General features: G+C 41.2%; 1 protein-coding gene across 10 annotated transcripts in view; it reads left to right on the top strand.

Annotated features, from left to right (window-relative positions):
• Nucleotides 1-1,151: 1,151 nt before the first annotated feature.
• Nucleotides 1,152-26,482, top strand: part of Ncam1 (neural cell adhesion molecule 1) — a 297,982-nt gene continuing 272,651 nt past the window's right edge. For 2 of the 10 annotated variants that reach the window (XM_027412113.2, XM_027412112.2), the window contains exon 1: nt 1,174-1,504. In XM_027412113.2, coding sequence (XP_027267914.1) covers nt 1,453-1,504 — 52 coding nt within the window. In that variant the 5' untranslated portion in view covers nt 1,174-1,452. Of the gene's footprint in view, nt 1,505-26,482 lie in introns of all 10 variants that reach the window. The other 8 variants (XM_027412117.2, XM_027412116.2, XM_027412111.2 and 5 more) reach the window with 7 other exon arrangements.

The raw sequence follows: 26,482 nt of genomic DNA, 5'->3' as shown, positions 1-26,482 counted from the left end.
CAGTATAAAGTAAATATTACAAAAGTGAATATAAAAGGTTTCTAGGGTGAAAAATAGGACTTCCCATGGGTCTTTGGAAACCCCAGCATGTCGTTTAGTTTACTGGGTTCATTATAGAGGAGGAGCAGACAGCTGGAGGGTGACTGGTCAGCCAGCAGAAGGTGGTTTTTCTGACTGCTATAGCACCAAAGAGCCCGCCCTTTAAAGCATATGGCAGGGCTTGAGTGTATGGGTGAATTAGGTCTTTTCCTCTGTTGGAGGCATTTGCTGTGCAAGGCTAACTTAAATCAAGACACTTCCAGAACACTCTCTGTATTTCTTGTGCAACTCTAGTTCTGTTCAGGTGCCAATGTGTAAGGATTTCACTCTCCCTGCGCCCCCCCCCCAACAAACAAGGCTGTATGACTAATGGAAGTCTTTGCGTTGGTATATCAGCCATACTTCATTTTCATAGCTTTAAGAATGGGGTTGTGCCCTGTTGAAGGAGAACACTTACTGTTGCTCCTATGCCTTAATACCTCCAGAAGAGTCAGAGAGAAAGAGGGAGAGAGGGGGCGGGATTCCAATACTTGTAAACAGTTTCTGGTTATTTTTGGATATTATTTCTGAATGTCTCTGCGTTTTCTTCTGACTGGCTTCCCCGCTCCCACTTTTAAGATCTGAGATATGCTACTGTGAGTTGCTCCCTCTGTGGGAAGGTAAACTTCATAGCCAAGAGAAAACAAACAGCAAAACAATCCCCTGCACACTCATCTCTCTCCAAATTTCCAATTTCCTTCACACACAAAAAAATGAAGCCATATGCTTCCTATTGCAAGGACTTTTAGTAACTAAACGAAGGGATTACACAACTTTGAAAATCTAACGCAATCAAAAATTCTTTTCTTTTCTTTTTTCTCTTAGTAATTATTAAAATGTTCAAATTTCTGATTAAGGAACGCTGGAGGGCAGAAGGATATGCGCAGGCATGAATGAAGGAAAAGGGTGAAAAGAAATCCCAGCTCATCCTGGAAGGCTGCGCGTGAAAGAGCCCGGCTCCCTCGCTGACTCCAGGCCGTGTTTTGCAGGCGGCTGCATCTGCCTCCCCTGTCTCTTACCTCCTGGATGTGAGGAACTATTTGTGGTCGGCGTGGTGGAAGGACACAGTGAGGTTCTCACCTCCGCCCCCCGCCCGTCGCTCGCATCCCCAGTTCCATCAAAGCCAACCCGGACCAGCGCAGGGATCTCCGAGTTGCGAGGGTGCTGAGGCTGGGACTGTCACTCATTCTCCGCTCAGCGCGTGAACGCAGCTCGGCAGTGGCTGGCAGGAAACAATTCTGCAAAAATAATCATACCCAGCCTGGCAATTGTCTGCTCCTCGGTCCGTTGCTCCGCCGCCGTCCACAGTCGCTAGCAAGGGGAAGGCACAGAATTTACCGCGGCCAGAACATCCCTCCCAGCCGGCAGTTTACAATGCTGCGAACTACGGATCTCATCTGGACTTTGTTTTTCCTGGGAACCGCAGGTACGTTTTTATTTTTTTTAAATTCTACATAGGGCTTGCTAATTGTCTGCTTACCCCTGTCCTTCCTCCTTCTCCCCGAGGAGCACGGTTCTTTTGGGGGGATTTGTGTGTAAGACCTAGCATTTCCACTGAGCTGAGAAGGGAGCGCGTCTCATCGTCCTTGCTGTCCAGCCAAACCCGTGCCCTCCGGGACGGCTGCCTCCCGCTCGGTGGCGGCCGCGCACGCCCTTCCCACTTGTGTGCCCGCGGAGGTGGGACAGGGGTATGGGACCGGGATGCTGCGGTGATGGGGAGCGCTGCTTTGCCTTCCCCGAAGGCGGGCGGTGGGGATGCGCGGCTCGGGTGGTGTCGCCCCCGGGTTCGTCTTCCACCAAGAGGGGCTTGTCAAGCTTCGGGAAGAGTGAACAATAAGGCTGGGGCAGCTTCCCCCCATCGTTATGTCCCGGGGTGTGATACAGTGGGGCACGCCGCCGCCTTCGTGCACTCCCCCTTCTTCCCCGCCCCGAATAACGGTTTGCAAAATGGGGCAACCCTCAGCAGCACCGCAGGGCCGTGTGGTCGTTCCTGCACCCCCGTGCAAATGACGTTAGTTTTTCATTTGCCAAATTGCTGGGTAGTTGCAAAGCCTGCCCTCGGCCGGGAGCACGGAGGGATGGGAGGGTCCAGCGCCGCGTTTTGACAGGAGGAAGTGCAGAGGGGCGGAGGGCGAGGAGGGCGTGATCCGGGCTGCCTAGAGTGTGTGTGTGCGCGCGCGAGCGCGCGTGTGCGCGCGTGTGCCTTTACACGCACCGCGAGCCCAGGGTTGCACGGTGCCAGCGAAGAATGGCAGGTAGCCAACTGCCCGAGACACCTCGCCCCAGTCTCCTTTCTCTGGGCATGTTCCTGATCCTGGCAAAGTGTGAACAATGGGGCGCTCGGGAGAAAGACTATAGCAATGCTGTCGCGGGTGGCGGGGGCTGTGCCGCCGCCCAGAGATCCTCAGCATCCCGGAGGTGGCGAGGGGCGAATTGCATTTTGGCTATTTCCATCTCGGCTTCCCTGGAAAATTCTTCAGTGTGCCCACCCTCTCCTCTCCAGCTGCTATCCCCACACCACCCAAGGATTTGCGCCTTGGCGTCCCCATGGACTGGGAGGGGGAAAGAAACGGGCTCTGGGGCCGCGCAGAGAGCTGGGTGGGATGGGCGGACAGCTGGGGCGGGGGGCGTGTGCTGCCAAGCACCGGCAGAAAGCAGGCTAGGCATAGGGGACCGACTGCGCGTGGCTGTCATTTCTGCCAAATGTGGCTGTACCTGTCCTGGCTCGCTGAGCCCTGAGTGGGGAGTGCACAGGGCGGCCCCGGGAGCACCCAGCGCCCCCTCCCTCCGTGGGCAACTGGAGAGCAGAGCTGGGCCACCGCCTCCAGCCAACTCCGGTCCGCGACCAATCAGAGCGAGGCTGGCTGGGCGGGAAGCCGCGAGAGGCTTTTATTGCGGCGCGGGTGGCGCCCGAGCTGCCAAGACAGTCTCCGGGTGTTCTAGCTTAACGGTCTCGCTCGCCTCCCGCTGGGAGAGACCCCGCCCTGATACTGTCCCTAGCTGTCCGGCAATTTCTGAGGGCATAGAATGGGGAAGAGATGGGACATTTCTTGATCCAGCCAGCTCATGCTCGCTCATTCGTGCCTCTTTCACGCTGGCTTGTAGCATCTCAGCTCCCCCACCATGGAGCACAGTTGCGCCACGAGCGCTTTGCCTGTGAGCGCAGAGGACAGTAGCCACCAAGCTGTGGCTGTGAGTGCAGACGCGCGTGCGCTGACCCTCTAGCCAAGGACTAGACGATGGTCTGGAGGGGCGTGGCGAGGCGTGGTAGGGCGTGTCCCGACAGGGCGTGCCGACTGGGTCCTTGCTGCCATCAGGCCCAGGACTGGCAGGGGCGTTCCCTTCTCTGTGGTGCTATGGGTGACCCCTCTTAGGGTGTGTTTATTGAGACTTTCCTTCTGGATAGGAGCGTGACAATGGAGACCTGATCCTCCGTGATGTGTCTTTTTAGGATCTCCTGGTGGTCTTCTCCATGATGGAGATGGGTGTAACCCTCAGTGTTTGGATCCCGCGTGGAAGCTGAGGGAGGGAATCCTACACTGGCATGTTCCCGGATGCTCAGGCAAGGCTGGCATCCTGACCAGTGTTCCCTGGAACGAAAGCATCCTTATTCTGCCCCTAAGACCAGAGGGTGAGGATAAGAAAGAAGCACATACTAGACTGTTTAACAAAAGAAAGAAGTGGTTTTACAAAGAGAATTTTCAATTAAAGTGTTGCTTTTACCAGCCTAAAAAAATAAACAGAATTCAAATCAAAGGGCTAGGAAGAACATAAAAGAGGGATCTACCTCCTTTTGACTGTAAATGTTGTAGAGTATCCACAGACAATGGTATAATTCAACTCCCGTTATTGGTGCATGTGAAAATTTAGCTATAAGGAGCACTAACCATCATGCTAGCACATAACAAACGCATCAAATGCTGCCCGGCCTCGTTGTAGGTGTCTTCTGCCCCCTTAGGAATAAAAAGACAGGTTGCATAATTGCATAGTAAATTTGAGTCTGTGAAAGCAGCGTTTGTTGAATGTTGGGTGGTGAATGACGTGTCTGAATGATCTGAAAAGGTTAAAACACGTGCTTAGTTGACAATTTTAGTCCTTTGCTAGTGTAACCTATAAGAGTTAAGGAATAGGTAGGAATGGTTTTTTAACAAGATAACACCAGGCTTATAAGAAAGAATAAGTTTAGTACAAAAGGTAGAATACACGTAACATATACCTAATATCTCTTGCTAAACAATTGAAGATGCATTTCATCAAAATCTGTTGTGACAGCCATTACACAGATCTCTATTTTTTAACATTGATTTTCATTTGTAATGGGAAATGTGGAGTTTGAACAAAATTTAAAGAACCATAATACAGCCATACTTAATATGAAAAACCTCTTACCACTCCCAACTCTTTCCAAAAATATGTCAATAAATTGCTGTCAATAAATTTTAGCTTACTTAAACACATTGAAATTAGCTTAGGATTCATTAAAATGTAACAAGACTACAAACAAATGGAGATTATAATCCAGAACTGTGGAAATATGGCCCTGCATTTATTTAAGTTTTTCTATAAGGTGGGTTTTATATTGCTGTGTCTGTTTAGCTTTTGGGGGGCAGGGTCTCTATATAGCCCTGGCTGGCTTGGAACTCACGGTCGAGACCAGGTTGGCCTTGAACCTTTTCAGGATCTTCTTGCTTCATCTTTCCCAGGTGTTGACTTTATAGCCATGAGCCACCATATTAATTTATTTACATTTTGGCTCTTGCCACTACAAAAGTCCTGAAGATATACCTGCCCTGCCAGGATTTTATTTATCCCAGGCTGGCCATGTTACTGAACTTCTCCTTCTACCCAGGGACTGAACTTGGTGCTTTCTTTCTAGGTACCTTTACCCAGGGTCTCTTTCTTTTTTAACAATATTGTGAGAATAGCAGAACGCTCTATCTCAGGTCTTTGCATAGAAAAGCAGTTTTTTCCCAGGTCTCTCCACGTCAGTTGGTTAAACTAAGAATTTGCTCATTTAATGAATGAGTACTTCCCTTAGCTTGGTCAAAAATTAAGATAGGTAGGGCCTTATCTGGCAAGACAGCCTAGTAGGTACAGGTGCTTGCCACAGGGCCTGATGACCTGAGACAGATGTCCAGAGCACACATGATGGAAGAGAGGCCTGATTCCTGCAAGTTGACCTCTGACCTCCATACATATGACAAATATAAATGCATGTAAGAAAAAAATCAAGGCAAATGCCAAAAAACCACAACCCAACAATATCAGAAAAATTAAGGCGTTGATTAGTTATCTGTAGCAGATACTGTTATTGACTCCAGTCAGCAAGTAATCCGAAGGAGAAATTAGTTACAAGGAGCCCCAGCCTCTAAGAGCCTTTGAAGTGCTTCCCTTTGGAGTATACTTATCATTAATTGAATTCTTCTGATAGGTAATCTATAACTCAATGTAAATAATCTCTAAATTTTCCTGTCACTGGGAACAATGTCTTAATTGCCTTTCAAAACAAATAGCACCATTTTGTCAGTCAGAATCTAATCTTTACTACGACAGATGTTTTCCTTCTTGCCAGAACTCAGTTTCTTAAATTATAGACAGCATTTGGAAACTTCATACTGTTTGAGATATGGACTTCGGGATTTCTGGTGCAACCACTTTATTTATTTATTTTTAAATGATGAAGGCTGTGTTTCATATTAGCTTGATGAATTCCCCCTATTTACATCATCGGTGTTAAAGAACTATGGCCGCTCTCCAGACTGCAAGTGGCTTCAGTGATGCTGGCAGGCCTCCAAAGGTATTTTACAGTCTTTCTCAACTTTGTGGGAAATGAGTGATTGAGTACCTGTTACTAAAGGACATTTGATCTTTCTCTGACAATCTTGGGTCTGTGATGACAAGAGACCAGAACCAATTGGCAAGGAGGGAAGCAGGAGCTGCCTGCACCTGTCCCCATCTATCTGCTGAAACAGTCGGGAGGAGACAAAGGCACTTGCAAGAGACTGTCGTCCTGTCCTATTGAAGTGTGGAGCTGTAGAACATATAACTGCTTTATGGTGTCAAGATAAACATTTGCATGCAAACTCCATGATGGATAATTCTTCACTTTGGTGACCTAACACATCTATAGACCAAGGAATGTCAGGAATTTTAAAAGAAATGACATTATGAGCAGCATTTTTGCTAATCTTAAAACTCCATTATGAATTAAACAACATTCGAAGCATGAATCATCAGTAATGCTCATTTCAGCTATGAGTCAAAAGACCAAGGCTCAGATACCTTTTGCTAGAAAGGAAATATTCAGAGTAAAATTAAATAGAGAACTGTGTATGCTTTTTAATATACTCCCTGGATCTCAGCAATATTGTGAAAGGTAACCTCATAGGAAGGGCAGAATTTCACAAGGACCCTCCTGAATCCTAATGATTAGGTTTTATGGGGCCTGAAGTTTTTAGTATTAAAAATATTTTAGCAAGAATGTTTTTGATAATCCAAGTAGATATTCTTGCTCCTGTAGGAAACTGAGATATCTATAGAAGTCAATCTGAAGGTTATGACTATGGTCTTGTCATTACTAGCCCTTTGTGTTATTAACTCCTGAAGCTGATGTAGAGGGATGTAAATGATCTGGCATTGGCAGCAGTGCCATTGTGCCCTTTCATTTCATGCTGTTGAAATACTGTCTCTCAGCTGCAGATGCTCGTTAGGAACAGTGCCTTTTGATGTTGGTCTGGGTGCCAAATGGCGGCCTTTCAGGCAGTTTCAATACATTGTACTTAAAATGCTCTTAGGCCATGTCTACAGGCAGCCACTGAGTTAACTGATTTTCAGTTAGCTTGACACACTTCTCCCTCCCTGTGGTAATAATTTAGCTTCTACGCAATCAGGGACTTAAAAAAGACTGCAGTGGAAGAACCTATGTCATATATGGGGCATCAAAGGTTTTAATGGACCTGTTATACATTCTTTCCATCCTGAGATATGTAATGCTTTCTTGATTGCAAAGATCATGTGGCTGATGTGACTTCAAAGCCTTCTGTCTAACCTCATCCTACTACACACTCATGGAGTACTTTTTGATGAGAAGCTGAAAACACTGCAGCATCTGAGCTCCCTCCTTTTTCTGTCTTGTATAATTCCTGGGGGATAACATATACAAAGCCTTTGGTTGCCTCCATTCCATTGGTTTCTGATTACCTCATCATTTCACAACATTCCTGGTAATTTCACACTGTTTGAGATCCTGTTACACATTCTCTTACACAGTGGATCAGATATGTTTATCAAGTGCCAAATTTTAACTATCAGCTCTGTGGGGAGTCACAGTGGAGTGTGATGATGTAATTTCTGCTGTCAGGAAAGCCTGCAATGAGTACTCAGGCTTGGAGATGAAGAGAGGTACCCAAGCTGGTTTGAAGCTTCAGCCATCTTGAATGGGTTGTGTTCCACGTTTCAATTTCTTCTCCCGTGATGTGGGAAATGTTAGTATGCCTGGGTGTTGGAGTCCGGACTATTTTGGAGACTACAAGAATTCAATGGATGTGAACTGTGAGTATTAAATGAGGAAAATAGATGTATCTGGAACTAGAAAAATTACTTAGACATGGTGCTCTGTTTTCTGAAGATGTTATCAAGAGCATTGGGAAATTATGGCTTTGGTAGTGATCAGAACTGGATTTGAAGAAACACATGCTAAGTGTCCCAGAACTGCCACATTCACTGTGAAAAGTGGTTTGCTCATAAGATGGAAAGCCATCAGTACAAGGATGGATCTAGCTTACATGGGCCATGGAGGTTATAAAATTTTGACCCTCTGCAAGAAATTTGCAACCATATTGCTTTTGCAAGTATTTAGAAAATTCATGACCATGAGAAGACATTACCAGGTCGCCATCTCTCAGAGTCTTGGGAGGAACTCATGTAGTTGCAGGGCTCTGGAAACCTCTGGTCTTGCTTTAGCAATTGCACTTTGATATGTTTGGATCTACTTGCTTTAGAATATAGGTGAACAACTCCAGCTTGTTGAACATGGACCTTATACTAGATGCATTGCTTTCAAGCTTACAATCATGCATCAAAATCAAGGTTATTTTTGTAAAGAGGCCACTTGACCTTTATTTTCCAGAGAATCTTAAGTGAGACCCAATGTATTCTACGATTTCTCACTGCCGGTATTATTGTAAATTACCAACTTGAATAAAATAGAGTAATTGCTATGCTTATCCAAATGAATCAGACATAAATACCCTACTGGCTGGGCAGTAAGTAGCCCTGCCAACTAAAGGTAACTTGGGAATGAAGCTAGAGAATTTGTTTTAGGTAGCTAAAGGAGATAACATGGCACATAATACCAATTATTATATCTTAATCATCAGTATGTAGTTTATAGAACCATTGTATCATTTGATCTCCATATCATTTATTTGGCAAATATTTACTAAGGGCTTTCTCTGTGCCCGTTTTGGAAGCAGAGTGCTCAGCTAAACATACCGGATGATGTTTGTGTGAGTTTCTAGGCTAACAGTGCAGAGGAATACAGCTGTTAAGCAACAAAAATGCATGCACACATTTATAATGACATACTTTGCTAAAACTTGAGGAAGGGGACAGGGTACTGTGGAAGTTTGTGAAGAGGAAATCTATGTCTTATTGGATGGTCAAAGATGTGAAGGCAGCACTTAAACAACTATCAAATGGAAGAGACAGATGGTATTCTCATTTTAAGGCATGACTGATGGGCTGCTTCAAACAATGCATAGCAACAGGCAAAGCCAAATTCCTTTATCTAATAAAAATTCCTAACATCTTGAGGTCAAACAATGTCAGAGATTGTGTCTGGTTTCAGTTTATAAAGTCAAGAGGGACTTTATGCCTCTGTTTCTAGAGTTTTCCATCTTACAAGTAGAGATATGATTCCATGTCTTTTTTTTTTTTTTTGACCACAATAAAGGAAGCAATCAATTCTCCCTGAGGTTCCCTTGAGCTTTGCTTAGGAGATGAGTTTGCCTTCATGAGATAGAGCAGGAAGAAGAGGTGATTCAAAAAGAGCAAATCATCTCAGCAAAATGTATGCAGTTACACTTGGGTATGACCAGAGAGTAGAAGAAAGAAAAAGAAAACCTGGGAAAATTATTTATTGAGGTGTGGCTGGCCCATAATTTCTATGCATTGACTGCATCTACTCCTTTTCTAAATCAGGTAGCCTTGGAAAAGATAGTAACAAACTTGAGTGCTGTGGCTCTCCACTGACTGAGTCTAACCAGAGAGAAGAGGCATAGTGGAGGGACGTAGCAGGGAGCTTTGGAGTTTGCACATCTGCTAAACACACTGACATTCTGCATGTGCTTGCTTTTCTGAGCTTGTATCCCTCTGCAATACTGAGATCCTGATGCCCACACCACCTACTAGGTTTTGTTAAAATTAAATAAACAGTAAGTACTCAATAGGTGCTTTTAAAGCATTTAATTCGTCTTGAAGGGAGAGTTTTTATCTAAAATGTTTGTTTAAAGAAAGTTCATTGTGCCTGTCTTGTGCATGACTCTGAGAGGCTGAAGAAGAAAATAAAGCAAAATTAAGACTACTGTTTTGGCTCTGTAGAAGCTTCCATGTGGTTACGAAGAAAGTTCTAATTTAGTTTCCAGAGGTAAGTTATGAAAGATGCTGTGTGACTAGTCCCTAAGTGAAGGAGCCAGATTCACAACTACTAGGATAGGCAGAAACCTCCTTGGTTGCTCTTAATATCTGAAAAAGATGCAGAGGACTGAGAACACAATCCAGACCTCTGGGGATCACAGGTCAATAGGGCAAAGAGGACCTGTTTCCCCATAGAAGGAGATGAGACTGGAGAGAGATTTGCTATGAAGAGGAGTGTTTAAGGTGGGCATGGTGGATCACATTAAAGTCTTAAATGCTAGACAAATGAGATGCATATGGATTGAGATGTGAAACAGTCATTAAAAAAACCAAATAAATGTGTTTGAGAACATGATTGGGAATAGGGAATGAAGCATGTGGTGTTCTGGACTCCTTGTGAGGTTCGCTCTAAGTTAGCAGAAAGGTAAATAGGAACAACCAATAGGTGGAGGAATTTTGGTTTTCCGTAGCACCAAATGCAGTGGTTGAGCAGAATTATTGATAAAATTTATCCTTGTAAGAGCAAATACATAATGAAGACCTAGAGTCTGAGAGAAGAGGCTCTAGATAAATTGAGCCAGAGACCAGCGGAATCCAAGGAAAATGGTGGATTTGTGCAGTAGGAAGACTCGAGTACAGAGAGAGGAAACTTTGGGCTTAGAGTCAAATGACTATGGTCTGAAATTTGACTCTCTTCTGATTAGCTCAGTGATTGATGGACATTATTATGTTCTTTGAGCACTGATGTCTATATTTCAATAGAATAAAATAAGAACATGTATGTGAAACTCATGATAAATGAAAGTACAACTCAACCCCTTATCAAGAGAAATATAGTTGAATGTTTTTATAAAAAGTCATTTTGTTTGTACCAGTAGGGCTGTATAGTCTGAAGAAAACTACCACGGTAGGTTTTATTGAAAACAGCTAATTTTGAAAACTCATCATTCTAATCTCTTTGGAGATAGGTTGTGGGCACAGGTGAGATGTCGTTAAAGGGGAACCAAAGTGAGGCTCATGGTATCCAAAGTGGAAGATGCCTGAGACAAACATAGTTCCTTTATTTTCATCATTGTATTTTTAAATTTTGGTGGGCAGGGTCTCATTTTATAGCCCAGGCTGACCTGGACCACACTTTGTAATGCAGAGTGAACTTATGAGTTCTTGGGACTACAGACATAATGCCCAGCAAGAAAGACTATCACAGGGCAGTTATGAAATGTGGAAATTAGACATTGTCTCTTTTAGAGAAAATTTGGGCAGCCTAATATCTTAGTTTATTATTTTCTAAACTGTGGGTAGTGATATCTGTGTGGCTGGCTTCTATATACATTAATAAGGAAGAAAGAGGGAGAGATGAAAGAAGATTGGCCTGCAACAGTGGAACAGGCTAGAAAGAGTATTTCATATAGTAGGTCTTGTGAAACATCTGTTCCTGGTTTGTGTGCATGCGTGTACTCAATATTTGACCTGTTGTGATAGAAAACTTATTGTAACTCATGTCAAAATACTTTGACGGAAAGCTGTAAGCTGATGAGAAGATGAAGCCTGCTGCAGCAGGGACAGCACAGGGTTAGAAGGTACAGGGTAGAGACTTAGTGGGCTTTGAGGAAGGGAAGAATAAATGACAGCAAGACTACTTGGGTTTCTATTTCTGTGAAGATACACCATGACCAAGACTTATAAAGGAAAACATTTACTTGGGTCTGGCTTACAATTTCAGAGGTTTAGCCCATTATCAACATTGTGGAGAGCATGGTGGTGTGCAGGCAGACACGGTGCTAGAGAAGTAGTTGAGAGTTCTACATCTTGATGCCCAGGCAGCAGAAGAAAACTATGTCACTAGATGTGGCTTGAGCATATATGAGACCTCAAAGCCTGCCTCCACACTGACAGACTTTCTCCAACAAGGCCACACCTCCTAATAGTGCCACTCCCTATGGACCAAGCATTCAAATACACGAGTCTATGGGAGCCATACCTCTTAAAACAACCACAACTACTTATCCAAAAGCTACTCAGTTGGCCACCTGCAGGGGAGGGAGTGGAGAGCAAGAAGGGAGGAAGGAGGAGAGACAGGGAAGGAAGGAAACAAAGGTCTATGGCAACCTGACCTCAGAAAGCTTGTCTGTCTAGAAACAAAAAGACAACTGGAAGTAGCAGAAAGCATCCAGAGCAAAATATGTAAACTCTAACCCCTCACTAGCAAGATGAAGATTGCCTGGAAACCAGCAGTGGTTGGAGAACTCTTCCCAATAGTTGAGAGGAACTTTAAAGGAGGGTTGGGGGTGGAGGAAGGTGGGTGAGATAAACTGGTACATGCACATTTGGGAGGTATCTGTATGGATCCCAGCTAAGGAGATGATGAAGACAGAGGTGGTAGGAGTCTTGCTGTTTTTTTTTTTTTTTTTTTTTTCATTTCAGTAGACAGAAAGCATGGTGAATCACAATCAGTGCTGCGTGGATTCTTTCTCATACCCAGAGGTATTAATGTAGCATCCAGAATGTTGTCCTGTCTATAATTCAGAAAGTAATACTGAGCAATCTGGAGGGAACCAGATCCTAGTGGTATGAACTACAAGGTTAGACGATTCCCACAATGTGAAAGGAGGGTAAGGAGGTGGTGGAAATTACTATTATTTAGAGATATAATCCCAACTTGGTAAAACCACAAAAAATATCTCATTCACTTATTGTCTCATCAAGACTGGAAGAGGAGAGCTTACACTTCATAGTGCTTGAGTTTTCTGTAATGATAATATAGTACTTTGTGTTCAGTTATAGAGCAAATAACGCTGTGAAAGGGAGGGCAGCAATTCTCAGGTAACTGAGAATGTAAGGAAGGTGAGCCCCATGCAGAAAGTTAGTAGTTGTTTCAGAGGAACACAGTGACAATAAAGTTGTTTCACTTGAGCAGGGATGTCCAAGATCTTTGGAATCAAAGACTAAGGAATAAATGATATCCAAGACACTTGATAGGAAAAGACACGGGGGATGCTACAGGAAGCAAAGATGTTATATTGGGGTTAATTGTCCCCTGACTGACTATACACCACGAGGAAAGAGCTAGAGAAGAAACAGTTGGTGAAAAACCTTCTCAAGGGACAAAGGGACAGATCTGCATATTTGAAAATGATCACAGTCAGGGATTCCCACAGCTGCTGTTGTTGATATTATGAGAATGATTTTTAGATACAGTCACTCTGTCTTCTTATATAGGTACCTTTGATAGGCATAATCATTATTTTAATATTTTATTATATATATGAGTGTGTCTGTCTGCATGTATGTGTGTGCATGTATGTGTGTGCACTGTGTGTGCCTGGTGCCCACTGAGGTCAGAGGAGGGTGTCCAATCCCATGGGACTGGAGTTACTGCCATCTTTGAGCTGCAATGAAAATCAAAGTCCTCTGCAAAAGCGGCAGGTGCTCTTATCCACTGAGTCACTTCTCCAACCCCAGAACCTGTATTTCTATACCTCTAACAAGCATTTGTGACTACACATAGCAAGTTTTTATATTTCCAATGCATGTATTATGTATGTATGTATGTATTTTATTTATTTATTTGAGACACACTCTTACTGTGTAATCCAGGTTGGCTTCAAACTCAAGATCTTCTTGCCTCAAACTCAGCAGCTCTGGTATTACAACCTGTAGCTTTAGTAGAATCCCTGGGACTTGTGCTTTCTGCTGATTGGATGTTATGTTTCTCACATCAGATCAGCAAAGGAGTGGCAAGAGTTGTGACTGGCTACTCTTTTTGATTTAATAAAAGGAACACATTCACTTCAGAGTGTTTACTTTGCTTAGAAGAGATAGTGTCAAATACAGAGCTGACGTCACTCTACCAGGGTGGTATTTAGGTGACAATCTGCCAGACTTCAGGATCTGTTAGCCAGTGCAGGGTCTTTATTTTGGGTGGAGACCATGAGTCTTTAGTTTCAAACCTTCCTTTCAGACTGTGTTCTTTCCCTTTCCATGACCTTGGGCATTAGTTAATCCTTCTGACACTTGGTGTATTTATATGTGAGGCAGAGTTAATAATACCCACCTAATAGGGTTATTGTGAGGAGGAAGTGAGGTAATTCATATAACTGTCTGGTACATCGTGAGCTTGGCAATTTTTCCTCTTCCTTTCTTTTTGCTAAAGTTACCAGTGAAGGACTATGCAATTAGTGTTGGGTTTAGATATTGATTATAATTAAAAATCACATTTTTCCCATTTAGTTTTCTTTTTCTGAAAACTCAGGATCACCATGAGGTAGTTGAGGTAGATATGCCATGGTGGATTGCAATGCTATTTTACTTCCTGTGAAAGCAAAATCTAGTTGATTTTTACTTTGAGAAAAGTAGAATCTTAAAAATGGAAGGCTGGGGAAATGGCTCAGTAGGTGAAGTACTTGCTGTATGAGATCCAGAGTCTAGATCCTCATCACCCATTTGAAAGCTGGGCATGGCTGCATGCACTTATGCCCCCAGTGCCAAGGGTAGGGAGGGCTAAGAACCAGGAAGATCACTAGGGCCGCCTCACCACCAGCCTAGACAGAAAATAGCACTCACCAGGTTCAAAAGAAACCCTGTCTTAAGGATTAAGATGGAGAATGATAGAGAAGAACACCCAGTGTCCTGTTCTGGTCTCATATGCACGTGTCAGTGCACACACACATGTATACAACACACAAAACAGGCATAACCATATTGGTGTATATATGTTTTTCTAATTATTTGAATAGGCTTAATATCAAATTTGTCCATTTGCTGTGTTGGTGGAGCGATAGAACTTAGATGTTTAAGTTTAAATAATGGATGTTTAAATAATGGCAACTGCTAAAGACTAGATTGGTGATAATTCACTAGTCTGGAAGTCATTTGTCTGGCAACCCTACCTCTTTGGAAGATGAAGACTGAATTGCCAAAATAGATATCCCAAAGTCCAGAAATTAAATTGCATGCACTTGTCCCACAGGGATACTTTTACATCTATATTCAGAGAGTCCATCTATTCTTAATCAATTTCCTAGCTTCTACTTCATTTATAAGGGATCTGAGGTTTGAGTTTGAATCAAGAGAACATGATTGTTAGGAATATGTACATTGTTTGTAAAAGATGATATAGCTTGTCAAAAGAAAGGATTAGAAAAGGTAGAAAAATCAGACTACAGATTAAAAAAAAGAGTAAAATTAAAAAACAAAAAGCTCCACCCATCACAAAATGCCAAAGGAGTGCCTATATCAAGACATAGTATAAATTAATAGGTATTCAGTAAAGCATAGGATACATAGGTGTTCATAATATAGTATCAGTTGGAAGAAACAATTATGGTTTGTTACAAGGAGCAGGTGTCAGTCACATGAGTTGGTCATTTAAACATGTGCTTTCAGTCTTTAGCTGTGTGTTGTATGTTCAGAGGGGTATGTGTGAGTTCAAGTTCCCATACAGATGGAAAGACAAAGCAAATCTAGACCTGAGTACCCGTGTCTTCATGAACCACAAACTGGGGGAAAAAGAGACAGTATAATTAAAACAGCTCACCTGAACATTCACTTGTGATACAGATATACTGGAATCTCCAAGGATTTAGGACATATGTTATTTCATAGTTCATTATTCCAGAGATACTGTGTTATATAGCTGTTTTTCAGCTTGATTTGAAGTTCATAGCTGTAGGAGAAAGTGAGTGTCCTGGTTAGTTTTGTTGTCAATTTGATACAAGTTAGAGTCACCCAGGAAGAGGGAACCTTAATGGAGGAACTACTTATAGCAGATTGGCCTGGAGTTAAGTTGATGGAGAATTTCTTGGTGTGGAAAGGCCCAGATCACTCTGGGCAGTGCTGTCCCTGGGCAGGTGGTCCCAGGAGGTATAAAAAAAGTAGCTGAATCTGAGCCTGAGAACAAACTGCCCAAGCAGTGTTCCTCCATGGCTTCTGCTTCAGTTCCTGCCTCAGTTCTCTGCCTTGAGTTCCTGCTCTGACTTTCCTCCATGATGGACTCTGATCAGGATGTGTAAGCCAAGTAAACCTTTTCCTCCTCCAACTGGTTTTGGTCATGGTGTTTGCTACAGGAATAGAAGGCAAACTTGGTTAGTGGGTCAGCCAAGACTTCTCTGCTGAGCTAAAGTACATTTTAGATGAAAAATACCAACCAGGTCATTATTTGGAATTGCTTAGTGTTATTTTTCTTCTTTATTGAAATTAGTTTTATTTATTTTTATTTTTAGCAAAGAGATACAGCTGCATAGAACTTGAATAGTTCTATAAGATTTGGAGTAAAATGCGTTAGGCCCTTGCCCTACCCGTCTCTGCCCTCCTCAGCTCTCCCATACCTTATTTCAACTCCTCTGATGCATCCTCTTTCTATATTTCTTACCTCCACATTTATTGTTTGTCAGTCTTCCAGCTTAAGAATTATTTATTGCCTTTTTCCTGTCAGGGATTAGGACTTACACATCATATTTTCACTACTTCTTTTTCCCTGTGTCTCACAGAATAACTACTTTTGGTTAAACCAATATTTAATGTTTTGTAACATTTTGACCATATAAACATTACAGTTGAGCCTTGAATAATGCCATCGGGTTTTTTTGTTTTTGTTTTTGTTTTTTGTTTTGTTTTGTTTTGTTTTTTTGTTTTTGCCTCCTTTCTCATACAGCTTTATGTGTTTCCAGGAGTCTATAATGGGTTCAGTTTTCTTTGGTTATCTTTTTCTTTCTTTTTTTTGTTTTTCTTTTTGTTTGTTTTTGTTTTTCAAGACAGGGTTTCTCTGTGGCTTTGGAACCTCTCCTGGAACTCCCTCTGTAGACCAGGCTGGTCTTGAACTCATAGAGATCTTCTTGTCTCTGTCTCCTGAGAGCTGGGACTAATAGTGTGGGCCACCACCACCATGGCTCTTTGGTTACTTTTCTGTGTCTGCATTATCCTGAAGTTCTTGGACTGCAGCCTAAATCTCTTCTTGAGGCAATCTAGTATGTTTGCTTCCTGTTGCCTCCTGTTAATGTCTTAGGCTCCTTTTTTAATCTGTTGATTGCTATAGGCTTCTTGTAGTTAATTTAGATTTACTTGGTATACAGTTTCCTAGATTGGGCATTGTTTTTCCTGTGAACTTTGAAGGTATCACTTCATGTTTCTAGCTTTCAGTGTTGTACTGGCAAAGTCCTTTGCCTTGTCTATTCCTACTTTTTAGTTTGATACTTGTTTACTTTTTCTCTGGAAGACGTGAATATCTTCTCTTTGCCTACTGTGTTCTGTAACTTCTTAATCGTTAGATTTTATGTAGGTCTCACTTTCATATTGGGATTGGTTCTTGTGGGCTATTTTAATCTGGAAATTTATGTCCTCCAGTCCTGAGGGGTCTTTTTAAATTATTTACCTCAGATTTTTTTGTTTGTTTCTTCTTTTTTTTTTCAGAAGCTAAATTACTTATATAATTTTTCTTAATACTCTCTACTCTTAATACTCTATTACATTTCCCTTTGCTTTCTGATTTATTTTATTTTATTTTTTCTGAAACTTTCTATTCTGCTAACCTTTTTGTATTCTAGGAGCTCTTTGCTGTTGTGGGAATGTCTCTTTCGGGTAGCATTCTCTTGTCTTTCTTGATGCAGAACTGTTTACATTTCAGAGGGTTTGGGAGACCTTCCTTTGCTCTCTACATCATGTTTGCCCTCCAAGCTCATGTTTATTATGCTTTGGTATCTCCTTCCATGTTTCATGTATCATTTTATTCCTCATATTCCTCATATGATAATCCTTGGCCGTCTTATCAGTCAGATCCTGGAAGGATGTGAGGAGCCATGCCGGTAGGCTTGGGCTGGAGAGACCTTTGGGATGTTAGATGGGGAGTGTCCTCTCTACTCATGTGTACATGGGTTTCCTCTTGGCCTAGATGGTTTAAGAAATTCCATCAGTCAGATTCCTGTCTTTCTTTGAGTGCTTCCACTCAAAGAAATGTGGCATATTTTCCTTAAGGATTCTAGTTAGTTCCCTGTTTGAAAAACAGCACATTTGCCCTAATTAATGCATTTTAGCCCCTCCTAGTCAATTAAATTGCAGACTTCTATTAAGATAGAAAAGATACTTGGCTGCTACCTTCTGTAACTTACAAGTAAGTGTGTGTGTGTGTGTGTGTGTGTGTGTGTGTGTGTGTGTGTGTGTGTGTGTGTATGTTCATGGGCATACACATTTGGGAAGTTGAAATTAGTGGTAAGAGAAGCTCCTAGTGGCCTGCCTAGGTTCCTAATCACTACAAGCCAACACAGGCTTTGGAAACCTTTCATTTCACACATTTTAGTGTAGATTTGTTGAGATGGAAAGAAACTGGCAGAGTTCTTAAAGCAATAGACAGATGTTTGGGGGTACATCAAAGACAGAGACCCTCAAAGAGGCTCATGAAGGCAACTTAAAGGGATTGACTGTTCAAAAGTGTGAAGGCCAGTCATAGGCTTTTGAGGAACTTTTATGAACTTAAAGGTCTCAGATGACTTCCGGGTGGCCCGAGAGTCAACAGTTCTTGGATATAAAGCCATGGGCTTGGCAGCAGTGCTGTGAACCAGAAGAACAAGTTCATGTCTTTGCATGCAAATGGCCTCCTCTAAGACTTGCTAGGCAATAGGGGGTTTAACTAGAGACATTCTCTTGACCTAGTATGCCTGGAATAACTCCTGTTATCCACAAAGCTAATCTGGGAGTTGGAGGTAAAAGGAGAGTGCACCCAGTAGGTTTGTGAAGGCTCTAGACCACATTCTCAAGTGCTTTTGATTATATTGTAGTATCCATTCCTGTGGAATGAAACTGAAACCCTGAAGTGTTAGGAAAAGATAATTAGCACTTATTTGTTCACTTCCCAGATTATTTTTCCTTTTGTGTATTATAGAGCTTTGAGCTACTTATAATGTCTATTTTTTTTTATTTTGAAAAACCATCCATAAATGGAGCAAAGAAAAAAGGGGAATTGGTGTATGGTGTTATTTGAAGATAACAGAGTGAAAGTAAGTTGGTTAGCTGCCCTAGATTAGGATTGGAGGTCATTTTGAGCTAAATTGGCTTTGAAATCAGAATTTAAATTGCCAGTCAGACTTAATTAAGATAACTGGGCATGAAGGCCACTCTTCTTCTCCTTCCATTCTCACCAAAGAATGTTTTTATTGTTTGTGTTTCCTTATAGCCAAACTAGACCCTAGGTATTAATTTTTGATGCAAACATTTTACATGGTAATTGACTTAGGAATCTAAAAGTTGTTTGTATGTAAATAAGAAACCTGCATAATCATTTATTTGATTTTTCTAGGGATAGTTAGGTTAGGCCCTTCTAAAGTCACTGGGAGGCAGATAAATACATAGCTCTGAATTGTTCTTTTCTGCCCCCTGTACAGTGTTAAGAGTACAGACATCTCAGACAGTTACTCTATTCAACCGTAATAATAAGTGTGGAGGTGGAGCTTGCTTAAGGAAGCGTGAATTTCAAATATGTCAACTGCTTTACAGCTTATCTATGCTTCTGTTTTAATATTATATCCATTTATTTATTGTGGCCTGTGCATGTGCGTGCCTGTGTACTTGTGGGGAAGTCAGAGGACAACTTGAGGGAGTTGATTTTCTCTTTCTGTCATGAGGGGTCCTGGGCTTGAACTCTTTTGATCCAGCTTGGTAGACTTGCTGAGCCATCTTAGCAACCCTATCTGTGCATTTGCAAATACTAAACCTTTTGTTTGTGATGACACTGTTAACTAGCTTGGCATAAGAGACTTATAGTGACATTGTTAATTTAGTTTTCATTTTCAGCTTCTATAGACTAAAACAAATTAATTAGCACTTTTAATTTTTTGGCAATAAATTTTAACTTAAGATTGAAAAGTGCAAAGAAAGAGAAGAAATTGAATTTAGAGATGCATTTGGTAGCATTAACCATGCACCTGGTAACCTATGGAGAGGAGACTGTATGAGGTGTAAGAGCTTCACGAGGAAGCAAACATGTCTTGATTGCTTTTCTGATGTCCCTGAACTGATGTTAACTTCCATCTCCAGAGTATGCAGATCTCTCTGGTAGACAGAGTCCCATATCCTGGGATGTCGGACTGCCAGCATGGGCATGACATTGGCAGTGATTGGTATTGATCCAAATATAGTTTTGGAATAGCTTCACTGAAATTCATTTTGAAGTGGTAAGTCACATCTTCCTCTTGTATATGAAAACTATATTTACAGTTTTTACAAAAGAACATAAGATTAAATTTTGATGCTTAATATATTGATTTTTAAAACCCTTATATCGAAAGCAAGGCATTTGAGTTACTGATCATTTTTTGTTATTGTTGTTGTTGAAAATAGTAATTGGAAATGTCAGGTACCTGGATGATTGGGTTTTCTTCATGGGGCACTGGAGGTGGAGTCAAATGATGAAACTTTTGTTATGGATGGTTTAATGATCATGTCTGATAGGTTTGCATTTATTTCAAGACTCTGGGATGGGGCTATGGTTCAGAGGGTAAAGTCCTGCTGCACAAATATAAGGACCAATGTCCAGTACCCGAACTCTAACCCCGTTCCAGTCCCCAGTACTCAAATACAGGCCAGATTTGGTGGTTCACATCTGCAATTCCTACACTCCTAAGGTGACATGGGAGTTGGAGACAGGAGAATCCCCAGAAGCTCATAGGCCTTTGACCTCCACATGGACTTGTACCTGAGTGTGCACATCACACACACACACACACACACACACACACCCCTCACACCACATGCCCCTGTGATGGTTTGAATAAAATGGCCCTCAAAGGCTGATAGGGAGTGGCACTACTTGAGAGGGATTAAGAGGTGTGGTCTTCTTGGAATAGGTGTGGCCTTGTTCCAGGAAGTGTGTCACTGGGGGTGGCGTTGGAGTTTCAAATGCTTAAGCCAGGCCCAGTGACTCACTCTTTCTGCTGTCTGTTGATCTGGATGTAGAACTCTCAGCTACCTCTCGAGCACTATGTCTACCAGCATGCCACTATGCTTACCACCATGATCTCAATAGACTAAAACTCTGAACCTGTAAGCCAGCCCTAATTAAATGTTTTCCTTGATAAGAGTTGCTGTGGTAATGGTGTCTCTTTACAGCAATAGAAATCCTATCTAAGACAGAAGTTGGTACCAGGGATAGGAGTGTTGCTGTGATAGGCCTGACCATACCATTGTTTAGAGGAATGTAGACTTTGGGACTTTGGATTAGGAAAACAGTTGAATACTTTAAGCAGGACTCAATGAAAGACTATGGTGCCAAGAGTGATCTGAACTGTGGGGTCCAGCTCAAGAGGTTTTGGGGGGGAAGAATATTAGTAAGTGACCTAGAGAACATTCTTGTGATATTTTGGTGAAGAATGTGGCTGCTTTCTACCCTTGTCCAAAACAAAAACAAAAACAAAAACAACAAAATAAAACAAACATGGATTAACAGCTTTGGCAGAAATTTCCAGGTAGCCTAGTATTGGCTGTGTTGCTTAGTTATTAGTGGCCACACTTTTGTGGATTTATAATGAAAAGGAGTAAGCTGAACAAGGAAAACTAAAGAATGTACAGTTTGAGGAGAAAAGGAGCACCAGGAAGTGTAATGGAGTCAAATCCAGTGCTCAAGGAGATAAAAAAAATTTAAAGAAAAATCTGATGCTAAATAGAATAAAGGGAGTAGTGACACCAGGGCAGGACCTCACCCAGCTAAGCTTCCAATTTGTGAAAAGGCATTAAAGAAAAGCTTAAGGCCAAGCATGGTGACTCATGTCTTGACTGCAACCCCAGCATTCAGGAAGCAGAGGCAGGTGGATCTCTGAGTTCGAGTTCTGCCTAGTCCACAGAGCAAGTGCCAGGACATCCAAGCTTACATAGTAAAGGAAATCACAGAAAACTGTGATTGCAGATATCAGTGAACTAGTGGGCCATGTTCTAGTCCCAGTAAGCAGCAGAGTTTGGCAGGTGTGACCACATGGTTCTGGTTTTAGAGTCAAGGATACAAGAAAGGGATTGTGGAATCTTCCTTAGAGTCATGGTGTCTTTTCATAGCAATAGAAACCCTGACTAAGATACTCTCAGAGAGAAAGAGAGAGAGAGAGAGAGAGAGAGAGAGAGAGAGAGAGAGAGAGAGAGACCCCTCTGGTAGAAATAATACATGAAATTTGTGATTAAAAATTATCTTTAAGGCTGGGCGCATGCCTTTAATCCCAGAAGCCCTTGAGAGGCAGAAGTAGGCAGCTCTCTGTGAGTTCAAGGCCAGCCTGGCCTACAAAGCTACACAGAGAAACCCTTTAATGAGTGTACATGTATGTGATCTGATATAAATATTTAATATTCTTTGTGATATTGCTTTATTGAACAAGTTTTATTCATTTCTTTCCTGTTAAAATAGTCTTAGATTGAATGTAATAATTTGGAAAAGTCACAAGTTTTACAAAGGTGTGTAACATAGGTGGATTACTATTAAAATGTAATTTCTTAGTTTCATTTTGGAATTTATAGTAAGTCATACCAATAACAGATTTTTCCCCAAAGATTTATGCCAAGTGGATTATTTAATATTTAAAAGTGAAATCAGTTAAAAAAAAAAAAAGGTATAACCTACTCTTGTTTCATGCAAATGATTCTCCCAGATTTGGGGCAGAAAATTAACACATAAGACTCAATAGTTGACCATAGTTTTAAACATGACACAAAAGGTTTAAAAATCTAAGTTGCCATTGTTTACAAAATACTGGCAAATTAGAGCTAAAGCGACTGGCATTATTGTGTGATCCTCTGTTTAAAAATAAACAGAGGAAATAATTGTAGAAACCTCTGGGTTTAGAAAAGCTTGTTGGTGGCTCTTCACATCCTACTAAAAAAGCAGGCGGTCTTTGCATATTAATCATGCTGTGAAAGGAAGCTTGCTTTATTTGCATTGTGTGAGCATTAAGAAGTCCAATAGTACGCCTGAGAAAAAAAATGGGGGGATTGTAATTGTTGTTCTCAAAAGAGTTTTTATCCCATTCAAGTGGAAAGGGTGAATGCTGGAGAATTAGTGCAGTGTTTGGTGGAAGAAGAGTCCCTTTTGGCTGCTGTGTTTTATGTGGTGCAGTCCTGGTGTGCCAGGATCCATGACTCTGGGGTGGAGACCAAAGAGACTCCTGCTTTTATGATGCAGTTTCTGTTTTAGATCTCCATACTTTTTAAGGCATTTTCTCCTTAGGCATCTGCAAAGAGAATGAAAATTTGAAGATATGGGTAATATTGAGACTCCAGATCAATAAAACAGGGATCAAGAAATAGGAACCTTAAGTGTCTGCTGTTGAAGGGTGGGGATACAGGGCTGGGGAGACACACTATGAAATTAAGTAAATTATGTATAATTATTTCTGTAGAAAAAATGTGATCTGCTTAATGTCTTAAAGATGTAACTTGCTCTCCAAATTGATTTTAAATGATATATTTGAAATTCTCCTAATAACAATGGCATCATTTTCACATCATTGTGTTTTAGGACTCATTGGCTGAGTGTAAACATTCAGAACAAACAGAAGTGTTTTTGATTCCATGGAGGCATCCCTTAAGGTTTAATAGGCAAGCTATTTCAACACATCTCTCTCTCTCTATCTGTCTGTACAGCACACCCCAGTAAGCCTCAGTAAGCAGCAGAGTTTGGCACCTTTGGTCACATGGTTCTGGTTTTAGAGTCAAGGATACAAGAAAGGGATTATGGAATCTTCTTTATAGTCATGGTGTCTTTTCATAACAATAGAAATCCTGACTAAGATACTCTGTCTGGCAACAGTTCTCTTAGCCACTATGGTTTCTGAAGCTCACCAGGTGCAATAAGTTTTTCAGATGTTTAATATACTGCATGTATTGTATATTTTAAAATATTTTAAAATATTTTAAAAAAAATATTTTGCACAGACTGTGACATTTTCAATTATATATGAATTTTAGAAAGGGGCAAGTGTGCTATCACCTGCATACATAGATTTTTACAGAACATTTCATATATCATCATAGAGACAAAGCTCATTGCTCTAAGTGATTTTGTTAAATACCAGAGGGTAGTTGAATCACTCCAAAGGCCATATACATGTTTCACTAAAAACATCTCTGCTCCATGGGTGTTTGACAAAGCTACTTGTTATTGGTCTCTTTCATACTGTGCCCCCTTTGGGTATTTGAAAGCAGAACACAGATCCCTTAGTGATGCCATTTCTATTTTATTTGAATTGCTTTCTGTGATGCTCTTCTCTTTGACAATTCTGTTTAATTTGGGTGTATGTGGAGTGTTTCATAGACATTTGGACTGAGTTTAGATTGCTCTTCTGAAGAATGGAGCCTACCCTGTAAGAATATGAAAAGGTAGGGCCACAGATGGTCCAGGAAAAACACATTTTGTATTATTCAAAAAGATTATGATAGGTTGAATCAGAAATTTGTTTTCAAGTAAATAAATACTTAACCGATGTCATTCCCCTCAGCATTTTTTTTTGTTATTGATATCACACAAGGCAAATTACAGCAAATTTAGTTGTGTAGCTAATTAATTTTTATTTTCAGTTCATAAATCTGGGTCAATATTCATTCTACCAAATAAAGTTAGTTCCCTTGGGCAGTAACAGTGGGTTTTGTAAAGTAGGAACAAGGAAGTAGAATCATAGGAAAACGGATGGGTTGACATTGGGTTTCTTCAGGTTACTCACAGGGTCTTTGCTATGATTCTGCATCATAGTAACTGGGACCTTCTGTTTTCTGGGAAAACTAGTCTGTTCTGGAGTCTGCCTTCTTCTCTAACACCTCATTTGAATTATGTGGCTCTAAGCATGAGTCCATGCTGGCGTGGTTTGTTGGTACTCAGTGAAGGATTTCACTCCAAGATGGTTGTATCCTATGATTTTTGTTTAACAGACAACTTTTATAGTTTATAGTTGCTAATTTGAATTTGAATATTACATAATTTTCATAAATTAAAAATATGACATTTAGATAAAATATTTTATAAGATATAAGATTTTATAAAAATGTGGGGATGGAGCTGAGAACATAACTTGATGATAGAGCACATGAACTTTGAATTCAGTTCCAGGACAGTATGCAAGTATAGATTTATGCACCGATAAATTTATATTTCAACATGCATGTATATACTTGCATGTGTGTATGTAGATAATGCATCACACATTTTGAAGATTGTATATTTTTCATATGCAAAAAGTATTTAACAACAACAAGCTGGCGTGAAAAGGCATGCAATCATTTCCACACTCATATAAAGTATTGACAAAATGGAACACCTTTCGTGATTTCTTCAGCAGTCAGGACGCAGTAAATCAAATCCATGTGAGATACTGTCTCACGCCATCTAGGATGGCAATAACAAAAAAAGATTACAAGGTTCAACAGTGGTGTGGAAATATGAGGACCCTTGTATTACTACTGCTGGGGGAAAAAGTCTGGTGGTCATTAAGCAGAGTTACCATGTGACTCATTAGTTTCACTCTGGTAGAGATTAAAACACCTGTTTATGCAAAAACTTGCCCAGCAATTGTAATGCAAATTCATTAACCATAATCAAAAATGCAAGCAACCGAAACATCCTTCAACTCATGAATGTGGTATAGCTACACAATGGAATATTATTTGGAAATAAAAAGGAATGAAATAATGGTATGTGTCACAACCTTAATGAGTCTTGATTCTTGTTGTCATGTAAGATCATTAATTGCATTAGCATTTATTTGCTTATAACTTTGAAGGTTTATTTTCACCCTAGTACTTGTTAATATTTACCCATAATTCTTAATAATGTTCAGCTTATGTGCATGACATCTTTATGGGAGTAGTTAAGATAATTTTATTTATATTTATGGACTACAAGCATGCTATGATTACTCCTGGCACAAGCACACATCTAGGTCTTCAAAGTGTCTTTGTCTTCTAGAAGAAGAAAAACATATTTTTATCAATGCTTTTTGACTGGAGTATATTTCCACTGTTATTTTGCAGACTTGTTAGAGAATCAAAATATGCAAGAGAATCAGCCGTTCTCATTGTTTGAGTGTGTGTGTGTGTGTGTGTGTGTGTGTGTGTGTGTGTGTGTGTATTTATGTATGAACTCCTGGCCTCACACATGCCATGCAAGCATACTGCCACTCAGCCTTATACCCAGCCCTTTCTCACTTTTTATTTTAAAACCCAGGCTAACCTTGACTCACTCTGTAGTTCAAGGAGGCATCTTCCTTATTTCAGCCCTCCCCCACTCCCTAGTAGCTGGGATTGTGGGCCTGCATCACAAGGGTGACTCTCACTGTCTCTGAAGGTGCATATGGTAGAGGCTTAGCCTCTAGCTTGGCTGTGCTGAAGGTGGTGAGCAGAAGTTCAAGAGGCAGGGCTTCCTGGGAGGTCTTTGGATCATGGGCGTGCCCTTGCAGGACACTGGAATTCTGTTGCCTTGTTCTTTTTGTCTCTCACTTTAGCCAGGAGGTGAATGGTTTCATTCTGTTGCATGCTTCTGCCATGATGTGTTGTCGTCTCTTAGAAGTCTAAAGCCAATGGATCCCCCATGGTAGACTGTGTCCTCCAAAACTATGCACAAATAAACCGTTTTTTCCCTTATAAATTGTTTGTCATGATAGAAAGTTCACTGGCATACCTTGTTCACATGCTAATGGCTTCATGGTAAAGCTATAGTACAAGTTTATATCTTGGAAGTTGATTATTGATATTGTCCCCTTACCTCTGACACTTCCATACTTTAAAGTTCAATGCCCATTCTTTGTATAAGGCAAAA

This window comes from Cricetulus griseus, chromosome 4 (assembly GCF_003668045.3).
Source record: "Cricetulus griseus strain 17A/GY chromosome 4, alternate assembly CriGri-PICRH-1.0, whole genome shotgun sequence".
Lineage (NCBI taxonomy): Eukaryota > Metazoa > Chordata > Mammalia > Rodentia > Cricetidae > Cricetulus > Cricetulus griseus.
This window is presented reverse-complemented; position numbering and strand designations above follow the sequence as displayed.